Raw genomic sequence first — 13,277 nt, 5'->3', positions numbered from 1 at the left:
CTTAATTAATTAGAAACAGAGGGTAAAATAATTCTTTCAGCTCCTAAATTTCATTCTGTTTGAACGGTGATCGTCTCACAAAAATAGTCAAAATATAAAAACTTTTTATTTAGCGATAGAGGAATTATTTTCTATTGGCAATTATGTACTTGGATAATCTCTAATTTGCATTAATTAATGAAAGGGATATTAATAGTTGTACCAATTGTTTGGCAGATGAATGGAATAGTTCTTTTTGGATGATGTCCACCTCCAAAGTGTAATGTACAGCAAAGACGAAAAAAACTTTTTTAGAACTTTAATTTTATCTAAATTTCTTTTTGGGTATGACTGATCATAAAATACCTTGAGAGTTTGGAAATCATGATTATCAAAATCAAGATGTTTCTTTATTTTTGATATTGTCTTTTTTTTATCACATTAGTCGTCTGACAATCTTTATGGATGAGAGATGAAGACACTATTTTGTTAAGATGGTTTTTGTTCCTATTTTCATCCAATCATGTGTTAGTTGCCCAAGAAAATACCAAACTTTCTTTTCTCTCTTTATATCATTTATATTAAGGAAAAGGGAAACTATAATTTATTGGAAGTGATCGATTTTCTAACTCAATGCTAAAACAAAAATTTTTTCTCCATTTCTATCACTTTGAGAGCTTTTTTCTCACATAGCGTTCATGTATGGACAAGGGAGAGCTCCAAATATATAAAAACCGATAATATAAAATAAGAAAAATTGGTAAAAAATAATCTCGACTTTCGTCCGTTCTCTCAAAATAATCAGAATTTTGGATTATTTTTAGCAAAAATTGTCAAAAATAATACTACCTCCAGTTCGTATTATATGCAACTTTGATGTATTATTTGTGAGACACAAAAAATTCCAAAGTTGCATATAATACGAATCGGAGGTAGTATTAACTTTGAACGGTATGCCAAAAACAAGTCAATCTTTTATTTATTTTAAAATAACACAAACTTTGGGGAATATCCGCTATAAACAGGTTATAATCGATGGGTGACTTGATTATTAGGTTTATGGGACACATGTCGTTATTCTATTGGTTTGACACTTTAATTTTTTTTTAATTTTATTTAATGTCTGTAATATTTATTTTTATTATGATATTAATATTTTTATTTTTTTTTTAAAAAACCCTCCTTTACCAACCACCCCTTCTCCTCCCTGCCAACATCCGGCGACCCCCTGACGGCAACCCTGCCCCTTCCCCTACGCCGGCGACACCAACCCCGACCTCCTTACCGCTCCATCTCCCTTCCCCGACTCCTACCCACCACGTAATAATCAGCCGTGCGAGTCACCGCGTCATGCTGCCCGAACTCAAATCAGAAACGCCACGATGATGATGATTTCTTCGGCGACGATGATGATTTCCTCCTATGAAATCACGTAACCAATCGTCGATACTCCAGCGAGTGAAAACCCTAACTCCGAGGAAGCTTCAATCACCATTACTCCAAAGTTTAGATTTCGTTAGTGGTTTGAGGGGGGTAATGGGGTTTCGGTGATGGTGGAGGGTGACGTCGACGGAGGTAAGAATGGTCGGCGGACCGACGAGGTGGCGCTACCGAGAGTTTGGGGAGGGGAGCTGTTGGTGGGGAACATGAGGTGGCCGGCGGTGACTGATGAGGGAGGGACGGGTGTTTTTTTATTAAAATATTTTAAGAATTTAATTGTTAATTAATTATGATTTATGTTTTTGAGTTAAACTATAATTAAAACTTTAATTAGGAATTAGTTAAATAATTTATCAAAAATATAACAAATGTTAACCGGTAATTTAGGTTCCCGGTGAAAAAAAAACCTATTTATGGCGGATACTCCCCAAAATTTATATTATTTAGAAATAAATAAAAGATTGACTTGTTTTTGGCAGACCGCTCAAAGTTTGTATTATTTTTGACAATTTTTCCTTATTTTATATAATTCGAACTTTTAGGGTCATTCGCTCAAAATTTTCCCAACCAGTCACTTAACCTGTTATAATAGGTTTAGGTGATACATGTCACCACGTGATTGGTTAAAAAAACACTTAAAAAAAACTTACGACAATAATATAAAAAAAAAAATTAAAAATAAAAAAAATAGCTCTATCCTGACCATCGACCACCCTCTCTTCATCCATCCCACCACCCTCTCTTCATCCATCCCGCCACCCTCGCTGCACCCAAATCTCCCTCCCAACGCCGGCGATGCCCTTCTCTCCTAAACCATCAAAAAAACCACCACCGCCAAACATCCTGAAATCTAAAAAAAAAACCGCTTCTCGACCTTCCCCCACTGTATAAACCCCTAGCATAGGTCTTTAATGAGATATCGGGGTGGGGAAGGGGGTTTTGCGGTGGAGATTTAGGGATGATCAAGGGTAGGGGTAAAGGAGCATCACCGACGGCGTGGGGAGGGAGATCTGGGTACGGAGTTGGGTGGGGGTGAGAGGACTTGACTGTGCTAGGAGAACTGCCAGAATTGTAGGTTATGGCTAGGGTTGTGTGTGGTGGGGCTGATTTTTTTTTAAAATATTTCAACCTATCATGTGGTGACTAGGGATGGCAATCGGGTGGTGCGGGTGCGGGTACCCCCTCCCCCATACCCGCACCCGCCATATTTTTTTATACCCACCACCTCCCCGCTACCCGTGGCCGGTAAAATACCCACACCCGCCTAAGCGGGTAAAAACCTAAATCCACCACCCATGTGGATATCCACCACCCGCTTTTACCCACTTTTTACCCGCCAGCCTAACAACAATGTTTTATAAATTTTCTATAAATATATCGTTTTGCCATATCTAAATTGATGTAATACATAATTTAATAGAATATTATACAAGGTAGCAATCGATTTGTGATTAAAAAAATAAAAGTAGTAATAAGTTGGCTGGTAACTGGGTGGGTAGGCGAGTAATTGGGCGGGTATGCAGGTAACTAGGCGGGTAGGTGGGTAACTGGGCGGGTAGACAGGTAATAGGCAGATATGGCATCAAATCCACCACCTACGGGCTACCCAGGGTGGGTATGACTTTTGTACCCATACTCGCCTACTTACCCGCCAAAGTAGGACCCATACCCGCTCTAAGTGGGGCGAGTGCGGTGCGGTACTCGCATTTTAATACCCACCTGCCATCCCTAATGGTGACACGTCACTTAAAACCAAAAGAATTACCTCTTTTTTAGGTTATCGGTCACTTGGGACCATTTGGAACCATTTTGATTGAATGACCCCAAAAGTTCAAATTATTTAAAAATAATCCAAAGTTGGGATTATTTTGAGTGAACGGACAAAAATTGCGATTATTTTTACCAATTTTTTTGATAAGATAAAGGGCTTGGTAAGGAAATACCATTCTTGAAATCTTGAAAGTTTGCTTAAGAAGTGGAGATTCAACCCTCAACTTTGATGTTGAAATGTTCTCTATTTCAGTAGGTTAAGCTCACCTTGGCAAAATAATTATATACGTAATTCACTACATTATTGTTGGAAAAAATTGTTCTAGAACCAGACGAAGGAATACTTTATAGAAGATAAAACCAATGCGTGGTTGGTGCACTCGAAAAGAACAACATTAGACATATTTTAAAGAACATGGGTAAAAAAAAAGAATATTATAGACATATTTCAAAAACGCGAGCATAATATGTTCTTTGATTTGATTATTATGTTCTTTGAATTTGAACTATATGTTCTTTACATTATACAATATGTTCTTTTATGTATGTACATAAAAAAATGTTAAATTCAACCACCTGAGTAACCATGAAAAAGAACATGTTCTTTAATGTATTATCATGTTCTTTTTGTAAGGATTTTATATTCTTTGTAATTTAGAGGTGATCATTAGGCAGCCCGCTCCGGGTTTAGGCCAGGGCAAGGCCTATAAATTAGCCCACTTCTCGGGCTGGGACAGGGTCAACAAAAAATTCACGCTGAATTTTTATGCCCAAAATGGCCAGGCTGTGTAGGCTTTACGGGCCATTTTCGGACTGGGCAAAAAAAAAAAACAACTAAAAATGCATAAAAATACATTCCCGAAACGCCCAAAAAAAAAATAAAATTTTGGGCCGGTCGGGCCCAACCCGATTTCAGGCCGAAAAAATCTGCCCAAAGACCGCACAAAATCAAGTTGGGTTTGTTCGGGCCAGCAGGTCGAGCTAAGTATGATAAGGTTTATTGTAATGAATGTCGTGTTCTTTGTCAAACACAAACATGTTCTTTTGTCAAACACAGGTATGTTCTCGTTCAAACACTAGTATGTTCTTTTTCAAACACTAGTATGTTACTTTCAAACACTAGTATGCTCTTTTTTTCGTCCATGTTCTTTATAATATGACTAATATTCTTTTCAGGTGCACCATGCGCATATTGGTGCATCCGAGTGCACTATAATATTTTAAGAGAAAACAAATTAGAAATGCCCTAACCCGGGCTATGAGAATACATATAAGCCCCTTATATAGCAACATAGGCCAAAACATAAAGGAACTTGGACATCATTAAGGGACCGTTTGGTTGGAGGTATTCATCAAAGGGAATGGAAATCAACTGCCTTTATTCACTTTGTTGTTGTTTGTTAGGCTTTTTTTCCCATTCCCTTTACCCTCTTCATTCCCCAAAATCCTTCCAAGTTGATTCCCCACCCCTCCCTAGGTATTTCCATTCCTATTCCTTAGCCACCACCACACCACCATACCACGATCCTCCTACCTACTCCACCAACCACCGCACCCTTCGTCCTTCCCTCACCCTTCGTTGCCCCTCCACCACCTCTCGTCGCCTCTCCTCTCCCCCGAAATCCTACCCTCATCCACACAAAAACCATAAAAACCCTCCTCCCTCCCCGTAAAACGGTCGATCGACCCTTTCACCACTCCCTAAACCCTAGGCGCTAGATTCCTTAACACTGAACCACCCAACCACCCCACCGTAATCCCTCTCCGCCCCTCCCCTTTTCCCCAAAAAACCCTAGAAATTCCTCTCCTTCACCATCTTCAACGGCTAAGACCGGCCGACAGTTCATCAAAATACCCTTTGCCATTGGACATGACTTCCTCCTCTACGCACATCTTTAGTCGGTTGATGGTAGTAATTAATTGTATGGTGGTATGGTGGCGTTTTCCTTGTCAAATGTGTATCTTCAGTTAATTGTGTAGCCATTGTTGGGCTCTCTCGACGGCTATGGTCTCGAGTGTGGGGAAAGGGGCGGCGCTGGGTTGCGGTGTGGTGGTTGGGTGGTTGAGATCTTCATGGTGGTCGGAGAAAGAGGGAAAGGAGAAATGAATTGGTAGTTTTGTGGTGGTTGTATGGTGGTTTTGTGGTGGTTGTGATTTCTTTTGTTGTTTAAAACAAACAATATTCTAAATTAAAGGGAATTACATTCTATTCTTTTCCTTTCCCTTTGATGAACCAAACGCCCCTAATTAGTTTTCAATTGTTTGAATTACTTTAAATGTAGACCGATACTTCATTAGCCAATCAAGCAATCAACTAACTTTTACTAAAAACAAACCTAAAATGACACTTGTCACAATGTCATTAAAAATTTTTCCGCCACTTTATTATTTCTTTATTTAACTATTATTTATATAAATATAAGTATAGAAAATAAATAAATTTTACTTTAATTAATATAATAATTAATATTTTAGTGTATTTTATATATGTGTGATTCTGTAATTACATAATATTATCAATCATAAGATTTTATTACATAAAATGCGGATTAACTAAAGATATTAATCTTATGAATGACGCAATTTTTTTTAATTTTTTTGAGAAAGGATTAACGCAATATTTTGATTAGTGTTTAGCGTGTTGCTTATTTTTAAGTGTAATTGATTTTATTGTATACATAATATTATTAATTATAAGATTCTATCATCAATATACTATATGCGATACTAGGAATGACACATGTCATCTCCTAGTTAAAAATTTCCCGCCCATGTTACTTTCCTTTTTTTTTTTTTTTTTTTTTTTGCACAGATTCTTTAAGGAAATTATTTTATAATAACCCAAAATATCTTTCTTCCAATTAATATTCTTAACAATAATAATATCCCATATATGTAGTATTTTATATCATGTATTTTTTTTTTTGTAAAAAAAATGAACGTATATTAGGTAAATATTATATACAATACTGCTCTATATTAATTATTTTAGTTTTTGATAATACTATTATTTTTTTTTCTTCCAATTTTGTTACTTTTGCAATAATGTTTGATTTAAAAAAATTAAAATCATTTTGTTTACACACACATATATTGGTATATAAACACTATATTTTCTACTCTTAAAAGTTGTATCAATAATAACGCAGCACGCGCGAGGTACTATCCTTAGATTTTTGGGAAAATTGCCCACAATAATCCGATCTTTACCGCCTCATCCGCTCAAAATAATCCCATCTTTCGATTATTTTTTAATAATATGACCTCTAATGTCAATACGCTGAAAATGGTCCCAAGTGACCTGTAACTTGTTAAATTGGTAATTTATTTTTGGGTTTAAAGTATACATGTCTCCACATGATTTGTCTAAAATTTTATGTTTAAAAAAAAATTGAATTTAGAAAAACAAAAAAAGACCAACAACCCCCAACCACCCCCTCCCCCAGCCCCTGTTGATTTGAAGCCCTAGCCACCACCGCTGGATTGAAGCCCCAGCCACCACCGACGAATTGCAGCCCCAGCCACCACCAATTACAAGCCCTAGACATCGCCTAAGCCCCAGACACCGCCGATTTGAACCCCAGCCACGCAACATCGTCGCTATTGTGGGTGGTTTCTCTGAAAAGGGAGGCTAGAGAGTGGGTCTAGTTGCCGGAGTCGTAGGTAGGGGAGTTAGGTGAGGGTGGTTTGGGCTAGTGGATTTTAAATATTTTTTTTTCTTAAAAATATTTAACTTTTTTTTTTAAAAAAAAAAATTATTTTAAAATTTTTTTTTTGACCAATTATTGGCCAACACGTGTCACAAAACTTGTTATAACAAGTTACCTAACTGGTTGGGACCATTTTTAGCGGATTGATATCTAAGATTATTTTGGGCAGATGAGGCAAATGTGGAATTATCGTGAGCAATTTTTCCTAGTTTTTTTTTTTTTTTTTTTTTTTTTTATTTATTTATTTTTTTTTTTTTTAAATAAAACCTTATATTCCCTTTTTCTCTTTTAAATCAAGTCTAAGTGTCCCTAATCTTTACATTGTTATAACTAGGTATAAAACTAAAGTTATATTTATTTTTGAATTAGTATTATGAATATAATATTTTTAATAAAATTCAATACAATAACTGTTTATAAAATTTAATAACAACCATGTGCATTACACGGGACTTAAACTAGTTAAATCATAATTCTCAAATCTATGCATATCTTTTATCATAATATTTATCATTATTGATCAATTATTATAAAGGTTGTTTAGCAATCCACCCATCTTGGTTGATAAAAGTCTGCGTATCATATTGCTTAATCGCAGAAGAATCTAACTTCTTTTTCCATGGAACACGTTTTGATGTATCAGCTCCTGGACCAGTGCAATTAACTTCTACAAATGTCACATCGTTTCTGCATTTAACACAACGCTTATTGATCAGTTTTTAGGTCATGAACTCAATATAAGTACTCTGTAATTGTTTTAGCTCAAAAGACCAAACAACAACAGCGGCAACAACAACAATAATATAGACCTGATCATGCCTCATTATTTAATTTAAGCATACGCATTAGTTCATTTAACTAAAAGAGTTATGTATTTAAAGAATTTGATTATAAAAACTTACTCATGTCCACTTTGATGCCAAATGAACCATCCCTCGGGATCAACAACTTTACTGAATTTTGAGTCGATGAAAATAACTCTTGCAAAGGCATCATATGCTCGTCCTAACTCAGCATGCCCTGTTCCCGAAATATCACAATTTCTAAACACATAACCACTAGTATCATTTGCCGACAGTCGACTTTGTGCAGTAATGAAACCTCCTCCCGTGACATTTATGGTGCATTGCTGCAACATACGTACAGAGTTACGACCAAGCATATGCAAATGGTGAGGTTCAAACTTACGACCACAATGTCACAAGGTGATTTCCCCCATCTCTATCAAACATGTTTGGTTAAGTATATATACAACCTATATATATATTTTTTTAACGGTAAAATATAGGAAAACGTCCTCCTATCACAAGAGGGGGGATGAGGATCGAACCCCCGTCACTCGGGGGGTTGGTGGAGATGAAAGGACTAACCATCCTTCCACTCCTTGATCCTCACCTATAAACATATCTACTATACATATTACCTCCGATCCTCTAATTTTTTTTTATGCAACAATTTGATCGACAGATTTGCTGCATCATAACTTTGAAAATCAATATCCATAATTCTATAATTCTATACTTGTAATGTTTAAGAAAAGTTCATAAAATTTAGATGTTGACTAATCCAATAACATGTTGCACACTAGCATGTGATTTTTGTATATTAGTAGTGAAAAATCAAGTTAAAGTTAATATATAAAAATGCAAAAGTTGAATTGTTGCACTTAAACATAAATGGATGAAGTAAATAGTACTGTGTATATTTATAATTTACCTCATATACAGATTGACCATTTCCAAATATAAAATCAACAACTCCTTCAATATAACATGACTTGAAATAATGTCGACCATGATCATCCCACAGTGTATCTTGATATCCACAAATCCACAAGAATAAAATGCATGCTTGTCACCATAAGATCTGAGGGCAACGGCTGAGGCTCGCTGCGTATCATCTAATAGTGCTCCAATACTAAAAGAGTTCTATTAGAACAAAGTTACCGTACATTTGAGAATTAGTTCATCTATCCATGTACAAAACATAATAAGTTCATATCAATTAGATTTTAATTAGTAAGAAGTACAAAATTACAAATGGATAAATCTGTAATTATATTCTTTTACAAAGATACAATAAAATACTTCCTCCGTTGTTTTTTAATAGGTGTAACACACACCTCTTTTTTTTTTTTTTTTTTAACTATATTTTAGATAAGTGGGGTTCACATGATTTAATACTTGTATATTTTAAAATAGGGTGAGAGGTTATTAAAAATATAATTTAGTGGGTCATGTACTTTAAATAAGGGAAATAGTACAACTTTTCCTCAAAATAACTTTAATTTTCAATTATAATATGTTGCAAGTATTGTGACATTTTCATTTTAGAAAAGTGTCACAAATATTAAGAAACAGAGGAAGTATCTATGATATGACGTGTAAGCCAAGATAAGGTGTCCACATAAAATATTTATGCTTAGTGTACATATTTTAGAAATATTGAAACACACATTGGTGCATATCTAGTAGTAATAAAATAAGCCGCAAGAAATACGAATAATAAATAAATAAAAAGTAAGGCCTCAAAATATAAGATACGGGAGACTAATAAATTGTTGAGGGACTTACCATCCCTATAAGAAATTACAAATACTAAATAAATAAATATAGTAACAAAATACAAAATACGGAAATTTGTATCATTTTGTTGAAAGTCTAACTATGCCTAAAAAATTTACTATTGGGAAATAATACTTGAATAATTATGTATATACGGCATAATAATCATAAAATGAAAATAAAAAGAGGAATTACCTTAAAGGTGACATTCCTAGCTACAAAATTGTCGAAGTACAAAGCAAGAGTAATGCTATCTAGTGTTGAAGAATGATTATCATAGGTTATTATTGTTGAAGTACGATCGCTACCTTCAAGAATTATACACCCTCCTTTATGTTGTTGAACTATAATCTGCTCCCTACATGTACACAAATAACATCAATAATCAATCCATCTATCTACATGTTAAGTATCTAATTAAAAATGGGCGTACGTAGAAAATAGATATACAAAGTGTATTATAACAAGTATATGCATATACACTGTATGTCTGTATATACATTTCATGACTTACTTATAAGTTCCGGGATTAAGCAATATTTTGATCCATTTATTATTGCCAGAAGGAATAGAGTTAAAGGCATCTGTAAGGGTCGTGAAATTTGCGCCACCTGATTGTGAAACGGTGATAGTATAAGCTATTGATGTATCTTGGCATTCTGTAGCTCCAGTTAACAAGAAACAAAAATTCTGAAAGCTAATATACGATGCAATTAATAGAAATAGAAACTTCATACTTGAAGGAAGAGGTTTGAATTAATATTATTGAGACAAGCTTAAGCAAGACTCAAGAGAAAGGTATTAACTGTAACTTTTACAATGTATTATGTCAAGTATTTAAAGAACAATGGAGATTAAGTGAAATAATTAGAATTGGAAACGTATCAAAAGTCATCAACCCTATTATTTTTCATGCATGAAAATGCATGAATTTGTAACAAGTAAATCATGATACTTATTATCCAATCAGCTCCTCTAATATAATTTTTTTATATTCTTCTATTAATGTCCAAAGATATATATACTTCCATTTCTGTCTATGTTATCATATACTGATTTTGTTATATTTGTTTTTCATGAAATAAATTTGTAGATACTTTTTATCCAATCAGCTCCTCTATCATAATTTTTTAATACTCTTCTATTTATGTCTAAAAATTCACCATTTCTATGTATTTGTTACTTTGATACTGATTTGTTACATTGTATTTAGGCCTTGTTTGGTTTAATGTAAAATGTTTTCATGGAAAATGATTTTTTCTTCCCATTTTCCTTTGTTTGGTTTGTTATGGCCTGGGGTGGAAAATTTCACCCTTAATGATGGAAAACATTTTCCTTCACAAAACAAGGAAAGCCACATTTTCCTTTCTCCTCCTTACCTCTTTTTTACTTCCCTCTTATTCATTCTTACATTTCCACTCTATTTTTTTATTTTTCTTGAACTTTTCTTGTATGCAACCAAACAAAGGAAAACTAATTCGCAATTGTGCTTTTCCTTGAAAATATGTTTTCCATAAAAACTAATTTTCTATTGAAAATGTTTTACAATAAACCAAACGGGGCCTTAGTTAAACCGATGATTTACTTAATGAATACTCTATTAGATGGTCAAATACGTAACACTTATATAGTTATATGCATTGCGTAACCACTTCTTAATTACTCGCCTTTCAATTATCAAAACTCTCAATTAATTATTATTGCATGAAAAGCAAATAGTTAAATAACTATTAGTAGTTTAAAATAATTTATTTTTTGATGGAGTTTTAAATAATTTTATTTGACCCAATACAAAAGTAGCTTCATAATATAGTTATTTAAAATAAATTTCTACTTTCAAAAACTACTACTTCAAAATGTTGTAAAAATAATTCATCTATATATGCCATTTATACCTTGCATTATTTCTTCCTCCAATGCATATAAATTGATGAAGTGTAACAATTTCATATCATTATTGCATTGTATCAAGTAGATTATTAGGATAAAACTTAGCTGTATATTATATATTCATTGATTCTTCACTTGATTGCATACTTGATCTAGTAAATACAGATTAACATTAACATATGATTGCTAATAAGATTTTTGTAATTGATTCCAAAATCATTTATACAATCTAATAGAATCTTATAATTATTGAATTTTTTATTTTTATTTTTTATTTTTTTTTTGACAACGGTCCAAAAAGAAGGCTAGTTCACAACTGACTCGACACTATATTGAGCCAACTTGACTCTCTTAACCATACTAGTACAAGTGCTAAAAGGGGATTTGGGGCACAAACATTGTGGATTGTTTGATAATACAAAGAAGGGGGTTAAGGAGATCATCCCCAGTACTAGCCATAAGTTGTTCCACACTTGATCCCTTTCATTTCTTGATCCTGTAAAAACAGAATTTGTAAAACCTTTTACCTTTCTTGCTCTTTACCCTTGAGCTGATAGGCCTTCCATACTTCCTTGACGAAGTAGAAAACTTGAAAGTAGATAGTGGAGGAATGGAGGATGGGACTGCACTTGGTCGGGCTCAAAATTCATGGGGTCTCCATCATTAAAACCTACAGATTCCACTTCAACTGTAAATGGTAGTTAAAACTCTCGTAGGTTCCTTACTTAGCTTCCTCCTCGTTACTTGAACCCTCATTGCTGCTAGAGGTTAGACAAGTAGATAAATGATCATCTAACTTCTCTATGGCAGTGGTGCTGCCCAACAACATGGTTAATCATGGCGGTATCCAGACATCGCTTGACCTTTTTCTTTTGGCTCTTCCTAACGCAATTTCTCTTTTCCTGACCTACCATCTTAGTGGGCATGAACAAGGTTACAGGAACTTTGGAGTCCATAGCCTTGTGAGCTTTAAGATACCCATCATGGGTGGTCTTTTCTTTCACTCATATAGTCATCCATGAAATAGCAGAACCTTTCAAGAAACTCAAGGAATTCCCTTGACTGAGATCCGAGTATGACAAATCAAAAATCTTAAGGGACCGATTAACTCTCACTCTGTTGAATAAGATATGGGTTCTCCCAAATCGCTTGTCCTTAGCCTGTCTAGAATCTTGGATGTTAAAGGGGGCTAGTGGCATCCTTTTCCCCCTTAAGGCTCTCTACCCTCATCTCACTAGCAGCATCCATAGTAGTTAAGTTCGTAACATCACTCTGAGCATCACTACTAGGCAACATGTTAGGTTCTAGATTGACAAAAGGCTAGTTGATCTTTCCCTTTTTGTTGGAAAAGACGTGGAATGGGTCGGAATCCTCAGTTCCCCACTTGCCCTTGAGCTCACTAGCTTTGCTTCTTAGATCTTCCACCATTTCCATCTCACGAAGGATGTCTTGGTTGTTAGGGTAACACCCCCAAATCTCCCTCTACGGAATTACTAGTATAATACGTATAATTATTCCATAGAGATAGATTTAGGCGAATTACCGTCGCGTGATTACGCAAGGCTACTCAAAATACTTAACTCAATAACAAAACTTGCAGTGGAAACTCAATTTTCTTTTATTAATACTTATAAAAATAGTAACATTGTTATGAGTACTCAAATTAAGGACAAAACCAACATTCCTAAACTAGATGAAGCAAATCCCGAGACTCCCATATGCTCATTCATGACTCTACCTGAAAATAGTCAACACTGCTTACCATTAAGGTAAACAGGGCGAACCAAAACAAAAACAAATAGGAAATACGGATTAGCAAAATATGCTAAGTACGATAAGTACAAGATAATGTAAACTCAATTATTTGCAAACATGCTTTTAAAACCAATTCCAATAATTAATCCAATATTACCAAACTCATTAT

At 34.5% G+C, this 13,277-nt stretch overlaps 1 protein-coding gene across 1 annotated transcript; it reads right to left on the bottom strand.

Moving 5' to 3' along the window:
• Positions 1-7,426: 7,426 nt before the first annotated feature.
• LOC145566363 (putative pectinesterase 66) lies at positions 7,427-12,649 on the bottom strand. Its single transcript, XM_081625806.1, has 8 exons — positions 12,578-12,649; positions 12,207-12,345; positions 11,897-12,023; positions 9,978-10,160; positions 9,659-9,821; positions 8,633-8,827; positions 7,802-8,028; positions 7,427-7,586 (listed from the first exon to the last, which is right to left on the bottom strand). Exons 1-8 carry the CDS (start codon positions 12,647-12,649, stop codon positions 7,427-7,429), a joined length of 1,266 nt encoding a protein of 421 aa, XP_081481932.1.
• Positions 12,650-13,277: the final 628 nt, after the last annotated feature.

Source organism: Chenopodium album, chromosome 11 (assembly GCF_948465745.1).
Source record: "Chenopodium album chromosome 11, dcCheAlbu1.1, whole genome shotgun sequence".
NCBI lineage: Eukaryota > Viridiplantae > Streptophyta > Magnoliopsida > Caryophyllales > Amaranthaceae > Chenopodium > Chenopodium album.
This window is presented reverse-complemented; position numbering and strand designations above follow the sequence as displayed.